Here is a 22,422-nt window from a genome sequence, read left to right as displayed (position 1 = left end):
ACCACACTACCTCAGGTGAGCAATATCTCGAGACTTCTTTAACATTTGCCCTGGCGATACACAGAAAAACAAGCCAGCTCTATATTATCCATGTCGTCGTTCAGCCAAGACTCGGGGAAACATAAGATATTACAGTTTTTCATGTCCTGTTGGTTGGATAGTCTCGACCGTAGATCACAGAGTTTGTTTTCCAGTGATTGCACGTTGGCCAACAGAACCGCTGGTCATGGTGACTTACTCACTCGCCTACGAATTCTAACAAGGCACCCCGACCTCTTTCCTCGGTATCTCCGCCTTTTCATCACGCGAATGACGGGGATTTGGATCTGTTCTCCGTAAAGCAGTAAATCCTTCGACTCATTAAAGAAAAAAATCTTCGTCCAGTTCCGCTCTTTTCAGTCATAAGAGACGGTATAAGTCACTTTATGTACATAATAAGTTACAAACAATGCGAAAAAAAACTAACAAAACAGCACAGTTGGTTAGGAGCCCGTAAAATGGCAGCCATTCCGTCTGGTGTGTCCAGTGGGCCAGTGTGTGCCTGTCTATGTGTGTGTGGGTGTCCAGTGGGCCAGTGTGTGCCTGTCTATGTGTGTGTGGGTGTCCAGTGGGCCAGTGTGTGCCTGTCTATGTGTGTGTGGGTGTCCAGTGGGCCAGTGTGTGCCTGTCTGTGTGTGTGTCCAGTGGGCCAGTGTATGCCTGTCTATGTGTGTGTGGGTGTCCAGTGGGCCAGTGTGTGCCTGTCTATGTGTGTGTGGGTGTCCAGTGGGCCAGTGTATGCCTGTCTATGTGTGTGTGTGTGTGTCCAGTGGGCCAGTGTGTACCTGTCGGTCTGTGTCTGTGTGTGTGTCCGTCCAGTGGGCCAGTGTGTGCCTGTCTGTATGTGTACATGTCCAGTGGGGCAGTGTATGCCTGCCTTTGTGTCTGCGTGTCCAGTGTGTACCTGTCTGTCTGTTTGTGTGTGTGTGTCCAGTGGGCCAGTGTGTGCCTACGTGTGTGTGTGTGTGTGTCCAGTGGGCCAGTGTGTACCTGTCGGTCTGTGTCTGTGTGTGTGTGTGTCCAGTGGGCCAGTGTGTGCCTGTCTGTATGTGTACGTGTCCAGTGTGTGCCTGCCTTTGTGTCTGTGTGTCCAGTGGGCCAGTGTGTTCCTGTCTGTGTGTGTGTCCAGTGGGCCAGTGTGTGCCTGTCTGTATGTGTACGTGTCCAGTGTGTGCCTGCCTGAATGTGTCTGTGTGTCCAGTGGGCCAGTGTGTGCCTGTCTGTGTGTGTGTGTGTCCAGTGTGTGCCTGTCTGTGTGTGTGTGTGTCCAGTGGGCCAGTGTGTGCCTGTCTGTATGTGTGTGTGTGTCCAGTGGGCCAGTGTGTGCCTGTCTGTATGTGTACGTGTCCAGTGTGTGCCTGTCTGTGTGTGTGTGTGTCCAGTGGGCCAGTGTGTGCCTGTCTGTATGTGTACATGTCCAGTGGGCCAGTGTGTGCCTGCCTTTGTGTGTGTGTGTCTAGTGGCTGCCTGCCTGCATGTGTGTGTGTGCCTGTGTGTGTGTGTCCAGTAGGCCAGTGTGTTCCTGTGTGTGTGTGTGTGTGTGTAAAGTGGGCCAGTGTGTTCCTGTTTGTGTGTGTGTCTGCCTGTGTGTGTCCATCAGTTATTGGAGGCTGGGGGAAGGAACCCATACGCACAGAGCTGAAGGGCATTATAAAAATATGCCATGACCCAAACATTGAAAATTACACACAGAGAAATGGGGTAAAAACAAAAATAGGACCCTAATGTAAACACCCAGTCCTAACCTAAATCTAAATTTAGGACCATCGTACACGCAAGTAACATACTGAATTCCTTCATTTCCACACATCTTTACAACTCTTAGAGATAGTGTCTGGGAAACTACAGAGCCATAGATAGACCTATCTATCAATGTTATATGAATAGGTATGAACTCATCAGACAGGGATGTTAAATCAGGGACACTGACCGACCCACTGCTGCTATCTCATCAGTTCTCCCTTATCTGTCTGAACTACAGTGAAAAAACACTGCTCACAAGCACACTGCAAGCCTGCCAATGTACTGGGTTGCATGGCAACGTCTTAGAAACATGATTCAGTGGGAGACGCAGTGAGGCCGAAGTTGATAACAGGCCACACAAGTCAATCTCTACCAAAATACAACACAATCATGATCAATCGTTCATCTAACAAAATGTAAGCACACCAGCTTGTAGAAGAATACAATATATGCATGGCAAGCTTGAAAACGGTCGAAGGAGAAGCTGAGAGAAATGGATGAAAAGAAATACAAAAAATAATATATTGTTGGCAGCAAGTGCCTGTCCAATTGATCATTTCATTGGGAGATAGTGGGGTTAGTTGAGCCATTTTTTACATATAGCATAATTCCGTCAAGGGAAATATCCATACGCACAAAAAGCTTATTTCTCTAAAATGTTGTGCACAATTTGGTTTACATCCCTGTTAGTGAGCATTTCTCCTTTGACAAGATAATCCATCCAATTGACAGGTGTGGCATATCAAGAAGTTGATTGATTAAACAGCATGATCATTATACAGGTGCACCTTGTGCTGGGGAAAATACAAGGCCACTAAAATGTGCAGTCGTGTCACACAACACAAAGCCACAGATGTCTCAAGTTGAGGGAGCTTGCAATTGGCATGATGACTGCAGGAATGTCCCCCAGAGCTGTTGCCAGATAATTTTATGTTAATTTCTCTACCATAAGCCACCTCCAACGTCGCTTTTGAGAATTTGGCAGTACAGTGGTTTGCGAAAGTATTCACCACCCTTGGCATTTTTCTTATTTTGTTGCCTTACAACCGGAAATTAAAATTGATTTTTGGGGGGTTTGTATCATTTGATTTACACAACATGCCTTCCATTTGGAAGATGCAAAATATTTTTTATAGTGAAACAAACAAGAAATAAGACAAAAAAACTTGAGCATGCATAACTATTCATCCCCCCCAAAGTCAATACTTTGTAGAGACACCTTTTGCAGCAATTAAAGCTGTGTGTCTCTTGGGGTGTGTCTCTATAAGCTTGGCACATCTAGCCACTGGGATTTTTGCCCATTCTTCAAGGCAAAACTTCTCCAGCTCCTTCAAGTTGGATGAGTTCCGTTGGGGTACAGCAATCTTTAAGTCATACCACAGATTTTCAATTGGATTGAGGTCTGGGCTTTGACTAGGCCATTCCAAGACATTTAAATGTTTCCCCTTAAACCACTCGAGTGTTGCTTTAGCAGTATGCTTAGGGTCATTGTCCTGCTGGAAGGTGAAACTCTGTTGAGGGTACGGCTTAAAGTGGTCATATGGACAGATACTCCAATCTCTGCTGTGGAGCTTTGCAGCGCCTTCAGGGTTTTCTTTGGTCTCTTTGTTTCCTCTCTGATTAATGCCTTCTTTGCCTGGTCAGTGAGTTTTGGTGGGCTGCGCTCTCTTGGCAGGTTTGTTGTGGTGCCATATTCTTTCAATTTTTTAATCATGGATTTAATGGTGCTCTGTCGGATGTTCAAAGTTTTGGATATTTTTTTTATAATCAAACCCTGATCTGTACTTCTCCACAACTTTGTCCCTGACCTGTTTGGAGAGCTCCTTGGTCTTCATAGTGCTGCTTGCTTGGTGGTGCCCCTTGCTTAGTGGTGTTGCAGACTCTGGGGTCTTTCAGAACAGGTGTATATATACTGAGATCCTGTGACACTTAAATAAAGTCCACCTGTGTGCAATCTAACTAATTATGTGACTTCAGATGTTAATTGGTTGCACCAGATCTTATTTAGGGGCTTCATAGCAAAGGGGGTGAATACATACGCACGCACCATCTTTCTGCCATCATCTCATGTTTCAGCATGATAATGCATGCACACAATTCCTGGAAGCTGAAAAAAGTCCCAGTTCTTTCATGGCCTGCATACTCACCAGACATATCACCTACACCCATTGAGCACATTTGAGATGCTCTGGATCGACATGTACAAGAGCGTGTTCCAGTTCCCGCCAATATCCAGCAAGTTTGCATTAAAGAGGAGTAGGACAACATTCCACAATCAACAGCCTGATCAACTCCATGCAAAGAAGTGTTGAGCTGCATGAGGCAAATTATGGTCACACCAGATACTGACTGGTCTTCTGATTCATGCCCCTAACTTTTTTTTAAGGTATCCGTGCATATCTGATTTCCCAGTCATGTGAAATCCATAGATTAGGGCCTAATGAATTTATTGACATGAACTGTAACTCACTAATATCTTTTAAATTGTTGAATTTTTTACCATGTATTATCAGTTACCAGTTTTAAAACCATGTCTATTTTTATTTCCTAAACAATTCAACAATCACTTATTTGTCTTTTCATGGTTTTAAGCATATTTTAACACATGATTAACACCTTACAAACACTTCGTACAAAAAAATTAAAGAACACACTTTTAACATAGGCCAGGCTCTGTTGTTACCGCATATACCAGCAATAATGCCTTGCATTACATGTGGGAAGAAAACACCAATTTGCTCAACTTGACATTGGCTCAACTTACCCCATGGTCATTGCCCAAAGACAAACATTTCGACAATATGAGCCCACACAGCTGCAAGGATGCACTTTCATGCTAGGTTTAAAACCTCATATTTAAGCTTATAGAGACCCCAACTGATGTATAACACATTCAATTCATTTGACTTGGAGAAAATCTGATTTTTGGACCTAGCTTACCACTTTTTCCATGTGGTTTCTTCCTTCACAGACACCATGAAATTATGACCTCTTCCTAAATAATTGGTCAAATTATTAATTTTGTGTATGGTTTTCTAGAAACAAGATTGGCTCAACTTACCCCACTCTCCCCTATCGGTATTATCTTTGTGTGACTTTCCTGTCACAAGCAAAGGCAAAACATCATTGATGGAAAAAATATATAGCATTTTCTGATTCAAGTTTTATTATTAAAAGTATTATTTATTATTATGAGTAATGCAGTTTATTACTATGATCCATTTCATATGAAGCCTTTATTTCATTGTATTAATTAAGAACACATTTTTGTTAGTTAAACCAAGAGCAACAGACCTGACTCCAACAGGGAACCTCCTCTCTCCATTTCCCAAACCCTCCTCCCTATCTCCAATCCCATCTCCAGGCGTGCGAAACAGAAAACAGCCTTTGGACTTTAAAAGGCTTGAGTAAAAAGCTAATGTTTTGATCAAATTCCAGACGTTTAAAAATAGTTGCTGGGAGAAGTGGAGCCGGAGCCCAGGCAAAGTGAGGGGTATGCCAGGCAGAGCCCATAACTCTAAAATACTGGAACAGCCAGAGCCAGAGTCTCACAAATGGCAAGGGCCCCATGTTGTACTGTGACCAATGGAGGGAAACGGACAAGCACCACGTCTGTGTTTTGTCTAACTGCTGATGGATGTCTTGCCTGATATGTTCTGTTTTTGAACAGATGTGCTGGACGTCAGAGAAATGGAGCATGAGAGAAATGAACCCGTAGATGTGTTGTGGACTTATTCATCAAGTATATTATGTACTTTTCCATAGGTGATTTGACTACGGGTGATAATGTACATGGAGCTGGTGTGATGATGGCTCACTGCTTTGTATGTAGGAGTGTGCATGTGTTTATGTGAGCGTGTGCATGCACAGCGTTTCTGTGTCTGTGGGAAGCGGTCTCTACCCATGAAGAGGTGATGCTTGAAGTCAGATGGATAGAATGGTAAATGAGTAGGTGGAACGCTTCTCCAAAGTACCTTCTACTCCCATCGCTGACATGTTGTCATGCATGAAAATAGAGTCCGACTCCACCCCCCCCCCCCCCCACACACACACAAACAGTAATAAATCGTGCTTGCTTTAGCTAGGTGAAGAGACCTAGGTGCTTCTGAACCAAAACACTGTTGTCATTTTATACTATGAGTAGCCAGCATTCATTCAAAATGAAGCACAGAGATCCACCTATAAAGGACTAAGTCTACTGGGCCATTGCATTTCAAATCTGGCAGGATGGACTGAAGGACTGAAACGTAGCTACACCAAACAAGGCAAAAGAAGTATCCAACACGAACTACTTCCGGTCGTAAGCTTTAGACCCTTGGCCTATGATTACAGAACACACTTGCTCTACATTTACATGACCAGTGCAAACTAGCTAACATTCTGCATCCTGCACAGGAGCCGGGACTTCCGCTGCTAACAGAGAGAATGTAGGAGAAGGAATCGGGGAGGAGAGGGAGAGGCTGTCTCAAGAGAGGAGGTGTGCAGGGTTGTTTTCCCCAACTTGGCCCTGGCCACCATCACACTGCCATATATGGCAGTGTTTCTCCCCACTGGCACATAGCACCCAGTGCTGCTGGTGAGCAGAGCGGTCACATTTACAGACAAATCGGACAGAAAATCTGCCTCCTCCAAGTCAGAGCACAGCTGGAGCTAAGCAGAAGTGCCATGGAAGACTGAATTTCCCGCACAACTGGAGACAGGAGGAGAGAGAGAGAGAGAGAGAGAGAGAGAGAGAGAGAGAGTGAGAGAGAGACAAGGAATGAGAGGAAGAAGGGAAAGGGGACAGGGCAGAGAAAGGGAGATGAGAGTCAAAAGAGAAATGAATGTGGAAACAAATACAAGCAGAGATTAAACCTGGTCCACAGATCATGAGAAGTGGATTCATATTTTGCACCACTTACAGGCAATTGCAGAAGTGTAACTTCATCTTAGCGATCTGCTGGGGTAAGAGCCTCCAAGTTCTGTGCTTTGCAATGGCTTCACTGTGATGTCGGCCCCTAGATAACACTCTACCATTAATCTTGAACAAAGTACACAAACTTCAACACATCAATTCAAACAATGTGTCTCCTATCCACAGAAACATCCTAATTATCAATCAGTAAAGTCATCTTGTTGGCACTAACCATAACATGGCGCTACAGCAAAGAGAAGGGAGAATGGCAGTCTGCTACTAAACATTTACCCAATCAATTACTCAAATCTATTCTCAATCCCCAAACAAAGCCCGTTGATGATATTACTTCCTTCAGATGGCACCACCTATGCCAGCCAATGCTAAACTCAGACCATACAAAAGTACAGACCCAGAAATCAAATGGTGCCATTTCCATGAGTGTGGTTCCACTCAAATTAACCCACATATATAAATAATCAAAACAAGCAGGCAACTAATAGTAACGCAGTGGTAGTTGCACTGGCAGTATGTCAGTGAATACATGCAAACAGTATATGGACTTTCTAGGGCATCTGCATGTTTTAACAAGAATGAGATGAAACCTCCAACAGACATTTAGCACCAGAGAGAAGTTTGATAGGCATTGTAATGCCGTCGGGGGTACGCCAAATAAAAATGTCATTCACATAAAAAAATGTATACAGTCGTGGCCAAAAGTTCTGAGAATGACACAAATATTAATTTTCACAAAGTTTGCTGCTTCAGTGTCTTTAGATATTTTTGTCAGATGTTACTATGGAATACTGAAGTATAATTATAAGAAATGCTTAAGTGTCAAAGGTTTTTATTGACAATTACATGAAGTTGATGCAAAGAGTCAATATTTGCAGTGTTGACCCTTCTTTTTCAAGACCTCTGCAATCTGCCCTGGCATGCTGTCAATTAACTTCTGGGCCACATTCTGACTGATGGCAGCCCATTCTTGCATTCAGTTTGTCAGAATTTGTGGGGTTTTGTTTGTCCACCCGGCTCTTGTGGATTGACCACAAGTTCTCAATGGGACTAAGTTCTGGGGAGTTTCCTGGCCATGGACCCAAAATATCGATGTTTTGTTCCCCGAGCCACTTAATTATCCCTTTTGCCTTATGGCAAGGTGCTCCATCATGCTGGATAAGGCATTGTTCATCACCAAACTGTTCCTGGATGGTTGGGAGAAGTTGCTCTCAGAGGATGTGTTGGTACCATTCTTTATTCATGGTTGTGTTCTTAGGCAAAATTGTGAGTGAGCCCACTCCCTTGGCTGAGAAGCAACCACACACATGACTGGTCTCAGGATGCTTTACTGTTGGCATGACACAGGACTGATGGTAGCGCTCCCCTTGTCTTCTCTGGACAAGCTTTTTTCCCGGATGCCCCAAACAATCGGAAAGGGGATTCATCAGAGAAAATGACTTTACCCCAGTCCTCAGCAGTCCAATCCCTGTACCTTTTGAAGAATAACAGTCTGTCCCTGATGTTTTTCCTGGAGAGAAGTGGCTTCTTTGCTGCCCTTGTTGACACCAGGCCATCCTCCAAAAGTCTTCACCTCACTGTGCGTGCAGATGCACTCACACCTGCCTGCTGCCATTCCTAAGCAAGCTCTGTACTGGTGGTGCCCCGATCCCGCAACTGAATCAACTTTAGGGGACGGCCCTGACGCTTGCTGGACTTTCTTGGGCGCCCTGAAGCCTTCTTTACAACAATTGAACCGCTCTCCTTGAAGTTCTTGATGATCCGATAAATGGTGAATTTAGGTGCAATCTTACTGGCAGCAATATCCTTGCCTGTGAAGCCCTTTTTGTGCAAAGCAATGATGACGGCACGTGTTTCCTTGCAGGTAACCATGACTGACAGAGGAAGAACAATGATTCCAAGCACCCTCCTTTTTAAGCTTCCAGTCTGTTATTTGAACTCAATCAGCATTACAGAGTGATCTCCAGCCTTGTCCTCGTCAACACTCACACCTGAGTTAACGAGAGAATCACTGACATGATGTCAGCTGGTCCTTTTTTGGCAGGGCTGAAATGCAGTGGAAATGTTTTTTGGGGATTCAGTTCATTGGCATGGCAAAGAGGGACTTTGCAATTAATTGCAATTCATCTGATCACCCTTCATAACATTCTGGAGTATGTGAAAATTGCCATCATACAAACTGAGGCAGCAGACTTAGTGAAAATTAATATTTGTGTCATTCTCAAAACTTTTGGCCACGAGTGTATGTATATATACAGTGGGGCAAAAAAGTATTTAGTCAGCCACCAATTGTGCAAGTTCTCCCACTTAAAAAGATGAGAGAGGCCTGTAATTTTCATCATAGGTACACTTCTACTATGACAGACAAAATGAGAAAAAAAATCCAGAAAATCACATTGTAGGATTTTTAATGAATTTATTTGCAAATGATGGTGGAAAATAAGTATTTGGTCAATAACAAAAGTTTCTCAATACTTTGTTATATACCCTTTGTTGGCAATGACAGAGGTCAACCGTTTTCTGTAAGTCTTCACAAGGTTTTCACACACTGTTGCTGGTATTTTGGCCTATTCCTCCATGCAGATCTCCTATAGAGCAGTGATGTTTTGGGGCTGTTGCTAGGCAACACGGACTTTCAACTCCCTCCAAAGATTTTCTATGGGGTTGAGATCTGGAGACTGACTAGGCCACGACAGGACCTTGAAATGCTTCTTATGAAGCCACTCCTTCGTTGCCCGGGCGGTGTGTTTGGGATCATTGTCATGCTGAAAGACCCAGCCACGTTTCATCTTCAATGCCCTCGCTGATGGAAGGAGGTTTTCACTCAAAATCTCACGATACATGACCCCATTCATTCTTTCCTTTACATGGATCAGTCGTCCTGGTCCCTTTGCAGAAAAACAGCCCCAAAGCATGATGTTTCCACCCCCATGCTTCACAGTAGGTATGGTGTTCTTTGGATGCAACTCAGCATTCTTTGTCCTCCAAACACGACAAGTTGAGTTTTTACCAAAAAGTTATATTTTGGTTTCATCTGACCATATGACATTCTCCCAATCTTCTTCTGGATCATCAAAATGCTCTCTAGCAAACTTCAGACGGGCCTGGACATGTACTGGCTTAAGCAGGGGGACACGTCTGGCACTGCAGGATTTGAGTCCCTGGCGGCGTAGTGTGTTACTGATGGTAGGCTTTGTTACTTTGGTCCCAGCTTTCTGCAGGTCATTCACTAGGTCCCCCCATGTGGTTCTGGGATTTTTGCTTGTGATCATTTTGACCCCATGGGGTGAGATCTTGCGTGGAGCCCCAGATCGAGGGAGATTATCAGTGGTCTTGTATGTCTTCCATTTCCTAATAACTGCTCCCACAGTTGATTTCTTCAAACCAAGCTGCTTACCTATTGCAGATTTAGTCTTCCCAGCCTGGTGCAGGTCTACAATTTTGTTTCTGGTGTCCATTGACAGCTCTTTGGTTTTGGCCATAGTGGAGTTTGGAGTGTGACTGTTTGAGGTTGTGGACAGGTGTCTTTTATACTGATAACAAGTTCAAACAGGTGCCATTAATACAGGTAACGAGTGGAGGACAGAGGAGCCTCTTAAAGAAGAAGTTACAGGTCTGTGAGAGCCAGAAATCTTGCTTGTTTGTAGGTGACCAAATACTTATTTTCCACCATAATTTGCAAATAAATTCATAAAAAATCCTACAATGTGATTTTCTGGATTTTTTTTCTCATTTTGTCGTCATAGTTGAAGTGTACGTATGATGAAAATGACAGGCCTCTCATCTTTTTAAGTGGGAGAACTTGCACAATTGGTGGCTGACTAAATACTTTTTTGCCCCACTGTATATATTTATTTATTTTTACATATTTTCAAACAGCCCATTTATATTTTCCAACGGGGCTATACATTTGGCTGAGGTTTTTATCCTCGCCTGAGTAGTGTCGTTTCACTGCCAAAAATAAAATTACACCATATAATGTTCATATAACAACACAATGTCAAATACAGGTAGCTTAAAAGGTAGCCACCTTTACAACATACAGGAGTGCGCTGGTTATCAATAGGCAAAGTATTGACATGTTTTTTGTAATTGAGAGACGAGCTTAAAGTTTTCTTTACTGACCATCATTTTCACTTGTCTGACCGCTTGCATGATGAAGAGTTTCTCACACGACTGGCCTATCTGGGTGATGTTTTTTCTCGCCTAAATGATCTGAATCTAGGATTACAGGGACTCTCAGCAACTATATTCAATGTGTGGGACAAAATTGAGGCTATGATTAAGAAGTTGGAGCTCTTCTCGGTCTGCATTATCAAGGACAACACACAGGTCTTTCCATCATTGTATGATTTTTTTTGTGTGCAAATTAATTCAAGCTTACGGACAATGTCAAACGTGATATAGCGAAGCACCTGAGTGAGTTGGGTGCACAATTACGCAGGTACTTTCCCAAAACGAATGACACAAACAACTGGATTCGTTATCCCTTTCATGCCCTGCCTCCAGTCCACCTACCGATATCTGAACAAGAGAGCCTCATTGAAATTGCAACAAGTGGTTCTGTGAAAATTGAATTTAATCAGAAGCCACTGCCAGATTTCTGGATGGGCTGCGCTCAGAGTATCCTGCCTTGGCAAATCAGGCTGTTAAGACACTGATGCCCTTTGCAACCACGTACCTATGTGAGAGTGGATTCTCGGCCCTCACTAGCATGAAAACTAAATACAAGCACAGACTGTGTGGAAAAAGATTTAACACAGACTCTCTCCAATACAACCCAACATTGTAGAGTTGTGTGCATCCTTTCAAGCACACCCTTCTCATTAACCTGTGGTGAGTTATTCACAATTTGATGAACAAATAAGGTTTTATATGTAAGATGGTTAAAATAAAGAGCAAATTGATTGATTATTATTTATTATTATTTGTGCTCTGGTCCTCTTAGAGCTCTTTGTCACTTCCCACGAGCCGGGTTGTGACAAAAACTCACTCTCATTCTTATGTTTAATAAATGTATTTTATAGTGTGTGTGTGGCAGGCTTACAATGATGGTAAAAAACAGCATTTGAGAGTGCACTGACACTGGTGCTAGATGGGGTACGCAGCTGGAGGTTGAATGTTTAAAGGGGTACAGGACTATAAAGAGTTTGGGAAGCTCTGGACTAGTGTAACCAATGCACTTTGACACATTTAATTGAGATGTTGCGAGTTCAGCTTGATGTCAATCGTTTTTTAGTCTCTCTCGCCAGACTGAGTGCTCCGCATGCTTCACAGTGACAGTGAGAAGAGACTAATCGTTTATATAATTCCATCATTTGCAAGTTGTCACTCACAGCGGAAGCTTGAAATTGAAGCTGTGTCGAGTCTGGCTGTCACATTTGAGACGTGAGAATTGAAAAAAATAGTTATGTCATACCAGGACAATTCCACGACAATGGAACTGCGCTGAGACCCAGATTTTTCACTTAAAAAGTATGCCAAACAAAAAACATTGATTTAAAAGTTTAAGAAAACATACAACTATATGCACATGGACATTTGTTTTTTAAACATAGACTGAACATTCTATAAAAACATTTACTGGAAGAACTGTGCAGATGCAAATTTTGGCAACATAATTCAAATCTCCCTCAGTTTGTGTCCACCTTTTCCCAAAACAATATCTGATCTGAATGAAGATTCAACTATGTCTTCAGAAATAATGGGGTGTCAGGTATGACATGACAAATTGACTTTGATCAAATCTCTTTTGGGTATTAAACTACACTAAGTGAAGTAGATTTACACCCAGTAACGTAATTGCAAGAAAAACAAGACCAACAAAAAAACAAGACCACATTTTCTTGGACCATACCAAATCTGAACCAATTATACATGTCTATGTTTCACAAGTTTGGACAAAGTACAGCACAGAACAGTAGAGATAAGTTCAGTACAGCAGAGTATAGTTCAGTACAGTACATTATAGTGTACTCAACTCGTGTACACTGTCCAAACTTGTAGCCAATTCAATAGCCGAAATTACATTACAATTTTTTGGGGAAAACCTGTTACTGATTTGATAACATAATTACGTTTTTTTATTAATCACTTAATAATTCATAAACAAAATCGATATCAAAAACACTAATTGACAGGTCTACCTTCACTTGTTACTTCTGTGAACGTGTATTATCCTCCCTCCCCATGACAGAGAGATATTAGAAAATATCTTAAAAGGTATGTGGGTTTTTTTGCAAAAATAATTCTCAAGGCACAAGGCAATGTTTCTTTAAAAAACTAACAGAAGGCAGAATAATTTCTCAGAAACTAAATATGTGTTGATATTAGTTGTCAGGGGTCTTCACTTCAACATTATTGTGTTTTGATGTATTAATAATACCTTTCAAGACTTTCTGGATGTTTTCTAAGACCCCTTTTCCATCTGTTGGAACTGAAATCAAAGCCTTTGCTTAATCCACATTTTTAGGATGGAAAATGCTTGAAAAATGTATATATACTTTAATAAAATATATATTTTGACTCTTAGCTTCCATTTGACATTTTCCTACAAACTTCAAGTTGGTGCTCAGGGGTCCTTTTACATGGAAATGACCATCAGCTGCCTATTCTGGCTGCAATAATGATATCAATGGTTATCTAACAATTATGTATACAGTGGGCATCATAAGTTTACACCCCCCCCATGTATTTTTTCACATTTTGTTGCATTACAAAATTAAATTTAAATAGATCTAATTGGGATTTTTTTGTCATTGAGCTACACAAAATACTCCATAATGTCAAAAGTGAAAAGAACATTTTACAAAGGTTTACAAATGAATACAAATTAAATAACTAAAATATAGTTGTTGCATAAGCCTAAATTAGTTCAGGAGTAAAATGTGGCTTAACAAATCACAAAATAATGGATTCACTTTGAAATAGAGATTTGACATGACTTATTTAATGACTACCACTTCTGTTAGTCAAGTACTGAGTTTGAACCACATATTCAACTACAAAGACCAGGGAGCATTTTCGAAAGCCTCAAAGAAGGGCAGTGATTAGTAGATGGGTAACAATAACAAATCAGACATTGAATATATCTTTAAGCATGGTAAAGTTTAAATTATGTATTAAACCACCAAGACAACAAAGATACAGTCGTCCTTCTGAACTGAGCTGCAGGAAAGGAAGGAAACTGCTGAGGGATGCCACTTTGAGGCCAATGGTGATTTTAAAACGGCTACAGAGTTAATTGACTGATGGGAGAAAATTGAGGATGGATCAAGACCATTGCAGTTACTCCACAATAATGACCTAAATGACAGTGAAAAGAACAATATACAGTACCGGTCAAAAGTTTGGACACACCTACTCATTCAAGGGATTTGCTTTATTTGTACTATTTTCTACATTGCAGAGTAATAGTGAAGACATCAACACGATTAAATAACACATATGGAATCATGTAGTAACCAAAAAAGTGTTAAACAAATCAAAATAGATTTTAGATTCTTCAAAGTTGCCACCCTTTGTCTTGAAGAGAGCTTTGCACAGTCTTGGCATTCTCTCAAACAGCTTCATGAGGAATGCTTTTCCAACAGTCTTGAAGGAGTTCACACATATGCTGAGCACTTGTTGGCTGCTTTTCCTTCATTCTGTGGTCCCACTCATCCAAAACCATCTCAGTTGGGTTGAGGTTGGGTGATTGTGGAGGCAAGGGAATCTGATGCAGCACTCCATCACCCTCCTTGGTCAAATAGCCCTTACACAACCTGGAGGTGTGTTTTGAGTCATTGTCCTGTTGAAAAACAAATGATAGTCCCACTAAGTACAAACCAGATGGGATGGCATATCGCTGCAGAATGCTGTGGTATCCATGCTGGTTAAGTGTGCCTTGATTTCTAAATAAATCACAGACAGTGTCACCAGCAAAGTACCCCACATCATCTCCTCCATGCTTTACGGTGGGAACCACACATGCGGAGATCATCCATTCATACACTCCTTGTCTCACTAAGATACAGCATTTGGAACCAAAATCTCACATTTGGACTCATCAGACCAAAGGACAGATTTCCACCGGTCTCATGCCCATTGCTCGTGTTTCTTGGCACAAGCAAGTCTCTTCTTATTACTGGTGTCCTATAGAAGTGGTTTCTCTGCAGCTGTCATCAAGGCAAAGAGTGGCTATTTTGAAGAATCTCAAATATATTTGGATTTGTTTAACACTTTTTTGGTTACTAAATGATTCCATATTTGTTATTTAAGAGTTGATGTCCTCACTGTTATACTATAATGTAGAAAATAGTCAAAATAAAGAAAAACCTGGAATGAGTCGGTGTGTCCAAACTTTTGACTGGTACTGTAAATATATACACATACATACATATATTCCCAAAACATGCATAATCTATGCAACAAGGCACTAAAGTTATACTGCAATAAAACACAGCGAAGGATTACTACGCTTTGCCTTTAGGCCAAAAAGTATGTTTGGGGAAAATCCAACAACACATCATTGAGTACCTGCCTCCTTATTTTCAAGCATGGTGGTGGCTGCATCATGGTATGGGTATGCTTGATGTCGGCAAAGACTGGGGAGTTTCTAAGAATAAAAAGAAACGTAATGGACCTAAGCACAGGCAAAATCCTAGAGGAAAACCTGCTTCAGTCTGCTTTACACCAGACACGGGGAGAGGAATTCACCTTTCAGCAGGACATTAACCTACAACACAAGGCCAAATCTACACTGGAGTTGCTTACCAAGAAGACAGTGAATGATCCTGAGTGGCCAAGTTATAGTTTTGACTGAAGTCTGCTTGAAAATCTATGGGAAGAGTTTAAAAATGGCTTTCTAGCCATGACCCCCAGCAATCTGACAGCACTTGAAGAATAAGGTACAAATATTGTGCTATTCAGGCGTGCAAAGTTCTTAAGAGACTTACCCAAAAAGAATCACTAGTGTAATTGCTTCCAAAGGTGTTTGGAATATGTATTGATTCAGGGGGGTGCATACTTATGTAATCAATGTATATTAGCATTTCATTTTTCATTAAAAAAAACACATTGACAGAATATTGTGTAGATCTTGACAAAAAAAAGAGCCACTTAAATCCATTGCAATCCCACTTTGTAACACAAAATGTGAAGAAATCCAAGGTGGGTGAATATTTGTGATACCCACTGTAGGTGCATATAGAAACAAACAAATTAAACAATGTTTCTTTGACAACAACGAAACACTAATATCAGAAAAGAAATAAGTTACTGGTGTGAATCTGGCTTTGAAACTCAAATCAAACATTCATTTTGAGCCAGTGAGAGAGGAGAGGTGCAGTTAGATAAAGAGAATAGTGAAAGGGGAAAGTGCAGCCATTCAGAGGGACTTTGAGACCCATATATAGCTCCAACTATTTACTCAATGAGGTCATTTCCTTGAGGACAGTGAAAAGGCTGCAATCAAGTGTGCCTAGTTAGGCCTATCTCAAGAAATGCCCTCTCTTTCATGCTGCTAGCACCGAGTGGCCGTTTTGGCGTTCAAGTTTCATCTTTTAATGCCACGTGGTTATCAGTACAGTGGTTGATGCTGGTGACTGAAAACAGTTACACAGTCAGCACTGATGCTCTGCCAAATAAAGGGGATCAGTAGGGCTGGAGCCTGGAGAAAAATACTGCCATCAGTGATGTTTTACTTCAAGCCTCCATGATACAGTATAACGTGTCTAAGCTGATACAGAGCACTCCTGAAATTAAAAGGGTGTGCCCTGGGATTATATTAGATAGCAGTATAGGAGAAGGAGCAACAGAATACAGGAATGTTACTTTACTACACAGTTTTGCAGGTGAAAATGACTATCAACTTAGTTGACATTGCAAAATATGCCAACTGGGCAGGACTTTTCACACTAGCCAGCAATGTACTCAGTTCATGAAATATCTCAACTACAATTTTTATTGAAATAGTTCAAACATATAGCTAATCAAAGTTCAACATTTCTTTTGAACACTATAAAACACTAAGTGCATTCCATCCAATAAAGAAAAAATAAGTACCATTAATGGGTCAATTTGAAAGTGCCAGAGGGAGAAGAAAAAAAACAGCCAACACTGCAGATCAGATCCTGTTGACTGGCCTGAGTTTCCTACCCCTGAACCTGTCCTGAACACACCTCACTCTCTCAGCTGCCTGTTAAAAGCAGGCCATCTGATCCAGTTCACATTCTGAGATGGCAGAATGAATGCCATCTCATTCCTGAAGCTTTCCAGGAGACCTTAGTCAGTCTGCTGCAGTACCAGACAGGTCAGCAATAGTTGTCCTCCTCTATGTAGCCCAAACTAGTCTACATACACTCCTCTGATTCGAGTTCCCTCCTATCCTTCCTTTTATTGGATAAATTGCACACTCCATTTAGGTGAATCACAATTCACTAGTACCCATTCAAATACATTCCATTTAAATGCTTTGAAACACTGCATTCTTCATCCTATTACACACATTAAACACATTCAAGTCAACAGTCCTTCAGTCATTCATAAGATTCACACTGCTCAGTTGTGTAGTGAAACCTTGGCGGGGTAACTGACAGATCCCAGGCTGCATTCCACTGAGTGTGGGCCTAATTTCAAGTGGTAGTCAGTCCTACACTGCATCAGATCACATCAGGGATGGCCCTGTGATAAGAAACCCCCTTTGAAGAGCAGCTTGACATTCCTGAAACACTCCAGGGACATGTTTTAGGCCTACTCTCTATTTTAGACTATTATCTCATATGTACATTGTGCAAAACAAGAAGCGTACGGGAAGAAAAACGTTTACAGGAAGTAAGGACATAAAAAAAAGGCCCAGGCATTGTTCTGCTGAGGCAACAAGTTCCTTATCCAGGATAATTATATATAAGCAGCTGTTATAGGTGTTAATGGAGGTCGATGACTAAGTATGTGTGTGTTCATAATTTATCATTAGGCAATGTTTTTAAAGTGAACAGTGGATGGTATATCAGGAAAGGTCTGAATGTGAGAGCATGTAGAAACAGGTCTGACTACATTATTGCAATGCCTGATGCTTGCCTCTGTGCCTTCTTCATAGCAGACAATAACAGAAAGTGAGAGTTGGCCAAAAATGGCTTGGGAGGATACAGCCTGTTCAGTCCTACGCACTCCTCCCACTCAACTTCAGTCTAGAACAGTCATCAAGCTTTGATATCTCTCTCCTACTCCTTCTCAGGAAATAAACACTTTTCAGCTGAGGATTCAGTCACTGCATATAAATTAGACCGATTATGCACTTTTAACAGATGGATTCTTAATTCAACCGGTACTGAAGAAGTTGAACTCCGATTCAGAAACTGCTTGACATTTTTAATAGAGTCTGAGGGAGCTTCACCAGGAAACACTTAAAATCCTGAATGTGTAAATCATGAGTGTTTATGATCTTGGTGTGGCTATTTCAGGCTGGACCAACTATTAGGCTATCACAATAGGTTTCTGCAGAATGTTTTCAGGCCTATAAACAGATGACAGTCCTCTCGACATTACACAGCAGTGAGTAGGCCTGTATTGGTAAACACTCCTAAAACGTTAACTTATTATTATCCTTTTAAACAGTTGGTTTGGGGCGAAAACCCACTCCTCTCTTTGGCAGTTACTACAACGCATCCGTTTGTAGACAAGGGCACGTGTGACATGCCGTTGGTACCCGTCTGGTGCCAAACATGACAATGTGGCGCATATCCCATACAAGTCAGTGGGCCAATCCCTTGATAGGCGGGAGATCGTTCAGGGACTTGACCGGAAGAAACGTTTCCATAGAAGTAGGCTAACCTTCAGGGCTATGCACATTTTCCAATAATCTTAAAACAGATTTAATGCAGTTAGCCTACAGCTATAGCTGTGTTGTCTGCTGCATCAGATGCCCTCATATCACGAGAAAAACATATGGCTCAACTATTTTCGATCCTTATACCCTTACATAGGCCTATGTTGCCTGGAATCCCGATGTTGAATTGCATGGAATTCTAAGTCAGGCAGAAATGAGCATTTGAATCAGGAACTATTAACATATAGGCTACAATATGTCACAGGATAGGCTACACATGATGCTGTAATAGGTGACAACTTAATGCTAAATAATAACGATGTGTTTAGAATTTGTGTTACTCTAAAATATAGTGTAACAGGCCTATTCTTTCTGAAGTAAATGTTGACCTGAATCATGAAAGGCTTGGTGGTGAGGAAGTTAGCTAAACCTTGCCGAATACCGCGCAGACAGCGAATGATAGGATTTGGCTACAATGTCGACATCGGCAACATCAAAATTGATACATATTGGTTAAATGGCGTAAGAAGTCTACTGCTACAATGCATCATGTTGGTTGCTTCAAAGTGCGCGAAAGGAAAACAGAATAGGCCCTATTAATAATTAATAAAATATTAGCAGACTTACGAGTAAACTTTCCAAGTTTATCGCAGATCTTGGATCTTTGATCATGGCCTCCAGCTTTTTCAACCGGTTTTCCATCCTTCTCTCTGCACCAAGTGACATTTTTGCGATTGGTTAATGCCCGTTTCTTTTACATATAAGACGAGCCTTATGAGAACTGTTTGGGTTTACATGGGGAAAAGTCTTTTTGTTCTTGGGCAATGGCCGTGGGCCTAGCAGCCTCCTTCTATAATCGCCTCGGAATTGCAGTATCCACAATGTAGAAAAAAAAAATAATCCACCATAAACCGAGAAGCGCAGCTCCGCAAATTTGCCAATTAGTCCGGAGATTTAGTTGAACGCAAATCAAGATAGACATTTATAGTACCATATTCCATATGACTGTTCTCTGTGATCCACACCGCGATTAAGTTAGAATTTTAAGAAGATTCAGCAACAGGGCGTTTTCTTGCCCCCCTCCCTTCTCCTTTTGGGCGCTCCGATGTGCTATGCTTAAATTTAAAAAAATGTGTTTCCAAAACAGTCGAAAGTGTTTAAAATCCAACATTTGAAACACTCAAATTACATGGATTTTGTAATTGCATCACTGTCATAAACAAATTGACAGAGTATTGCGTTCTCCAAAATAGCTTGAGCGATGAACAGTTTAAAAACGTTATACAATCAGCTCTTCTCCTATGCAATACAGAACTATTTCGGTATGTATCCCTGCATGACGAAAAACTCAGGGTTGTCGGAATGTCTAACTGCAGTTAGCCACCGTGGATTCCTCGTACATACTCCACTTCCAGAGCTAGATCTCTCCTCCCTCCTCTGACATCAACACGCAGACACAGCCGCCTCATTTACCCATAAGCCTTCTCTGTCTCCTCAAATCAAGCTGCTGTTCAACGTGGGAAGCTGTATCATGAGGAATAATAGAGCTATGTGATGACTACTCTCCTAAAGTTTTACAAGTACATTCTTCACACTCAGTAATGATTCACCTGATTGACCCATTCTTTCCACTTATGCCCCACCATCTCTTGATATTGTTATAATAGTAAAGTTTTTATGGCTGTGTGCAACGATCATGAAGTGTGCAACAAGTATGCTACTTCCAGATGATATCATAACCGCAAGTTAATAGATGTCGGAATATTAGTTGTTGGATTTAAATGTAACATCTGGCCTCCCAGCAGCGCCACCTGACTTCTGACATCAGCGTAGCGATTTGGGGGGCTAGCCAACTGGGACTTGAACAGGTGTCCCTCAAATGTCCCTGCGACTATCAATCGAACACATTGCAACAAGACATTTAAACCTCTTGACGGCTTGCCAGGTGTTGTACTAAGGTACAATTATATGTTTAATTGGTCAGCGTCACACTATTGCAGTAGACATACTGTAGGCCTACACTTACTACAATGCACTGTTGCTTATGTCCGTCCATTGATGTCGATGATGACATTTCTCCCAGTAATTATAATCTATGTGTGGTGTTGTTTTGATGCATTGTGTTTATGCCAATGCATGTAGCTGTTCAGGCGGATGTGAAACCCCCATGGTTTGCTACAGGAGGGGCTGATGTATTCAGCAATGGGAAGGGAGACCCCTGCTGGTGGGCTATTAAGGTGGGTGGGTAGTGCACAGTGGGGAAAGCGCCATAGGATGGCGCCATAGCTACAGGCACCTACTGTACATACCTGCAGTAGAGTATCAATATGCCACTGTGGTTGCACCAGTCTCGATGCTGTGTAGGCTGGTGCAGACTTTTTGCTGATTGCCACCCCAAGTGTTCTGTGATGCACAGTGGATGCTATGACACAATGTGTCCAATACATATTTTTGTGCTTATGCTCCACGGTGAGAGAAGGAATTCATGTGTGTGTGTGTGTGTATGTCTGTGGTTAAACAGATATTGACAAAGATGAAACAAGTTGGTGTGTGCCTCTATTTATTAGTCTCCATAAGCAATTCACTGAATAAAGCAAATACTGTTACAGCACAAAATTATTATTTTCAAAGCAATCTTGGCAACAAGTTATAGTAACAACTTCATAATAAAAAGACAACAGTTATATCAATTTCTTGCAGTTTTCTTCACTTTAATTAAATAATACTATAAAATGTACACAAAGGTTGATAATTCACCACTAGATAAAACATAGAAGGGGAAGGAGGATGTTTGTTGGTGGTGTAGGAAGAAGGGTCCTTTAACAAAATGTGAGGGTTGGGTTTATACAATTCACAGAAAGCTGATCATCTATACATCAACACTAGCAACATAACAAAGTTGTTTTTTGTCCATTTTATTTTGTACAAAGTGGGGAGTCTTACAAGCGAGCATCATCGTCTGCACTGTAGAGTACACAAGTGAGAGTTAAGGCAGATTTTCTGTTCATGTTTGAAAAGTGACATGAGAAATGTCATGTTTTTGTTTAGTTTAGTATTTCTACTCTCTATCAAGATTTTGAATAGGAAGTTGTCATTGCATATCTTAGGCTGTTGACCTAGCCTATTTAATTCCATTAAATGGGTGCTGGATTTTTGCTTTTATTCTTCATCTCTCCCCAATGAAATAGACAGATGAAGTTATTTCCACTTCATTCCTTTAAGTAGCATTTGCAAGACTGACGATGCTGGCACTGGAGGGGTGAATTGGCCTTTCGGTCACAACGATGAAGGCGATATTAAGGTGTGTGTGTGTGGTATTGTCGGTATGTTAGGGTGAGGGGGACTATGCGTCAGGGCCATTATGCGTCAAAGGTCTGTGGAAGTGCTTCAAAAATTATAGTTGTGAGTATTTTCAGTTCAACTGTGTTCGCAGCAAAGAATACCTACCCTGACACCTAGTGGCAATTCTTAGCTCCACACAGTTATTTATATTTTACTGAGATGCCTCCAGTCCAACAGACAATGGCAGCAGTGGTCGGCTGAAATCAGTTGAACACACACATGCACACACAGACCCAGACACACATTTCTGCTGTCAGACAGAAGCCCGACCTGTTTCATTGTCTCAGTTTCAACTGTCTCCAACATCTGTCAAGAACCGCAGACACTACAAGTTTCCAGTTTCAAGGCTATATTTGTCGAAGTATCTCTGGTTCGCATTACATATGGTGATGAGGTCAAGTAAAAGTGAATGAAAGAATGGAAATTATTCCTCATTATCTCTTGTTTCCTATGTGATCTCTAATTTTGGTTGAAATCATTGAGGATTAGTCAGTGCAAAATATATTTGTTTGCAAATTAACTGCTACTCTTTGAGTGTGCAGTAGGATGACTGCAAAAGGCTAGGTTGCCGAGTCTGGATAAA

At 41.4% G+C, this 22,422-nt stretch overlaps 1 protein-coding gene across 2 annotated transcripts in view; it reads right to left on the bottom strand.

Moving 5' to 3' along the window:
- LOC139375120 (rho-associated protein kinase 2-like) overlaps positions 1–19,959 on the bottom strand; it is a 43,018-nt gene extending 23,059 nt beyond the window's left edge. For both annotated transcript variants that reach the window (XM_071116598.1, XM_071116599.1), the window contains exon 1: positions 19,125–19,959. In XM_071116598.1, the coding sequence (XP_070972699.1) occupies positions 19,125–19,223 (99 nt within the window). In that variant the 5' untranslated portion in view covers positions 19,224–19,959. The remainder of the gene's footprint in view (positions 1–19,124) is intronic.
- Between the last annotated feature and the right edge of the window lie 2,463 nt (positions 19,960–22,422).

The sequence above is a fragment of the Oncorhynchus clarkii genome, chromosome 19 (genome assembly GCF_045791955.1).
Source record: "Oncorhynchus clarkii lewisi isolate Uvic-CL-2024 chromosome 19, UVic_Ocla_1.0, whole genome shotgun sequence".
Lineage (NCBI taxonomy): Eukaryota > Metazoa > Chordata > Actinopteri > Salmoniformes > Salmonidae > Oncorhynchus > Oncorhynchus clarkii.
This window is presented reverse-complemented; position numbering and strand designations above follow the sequence as displayed.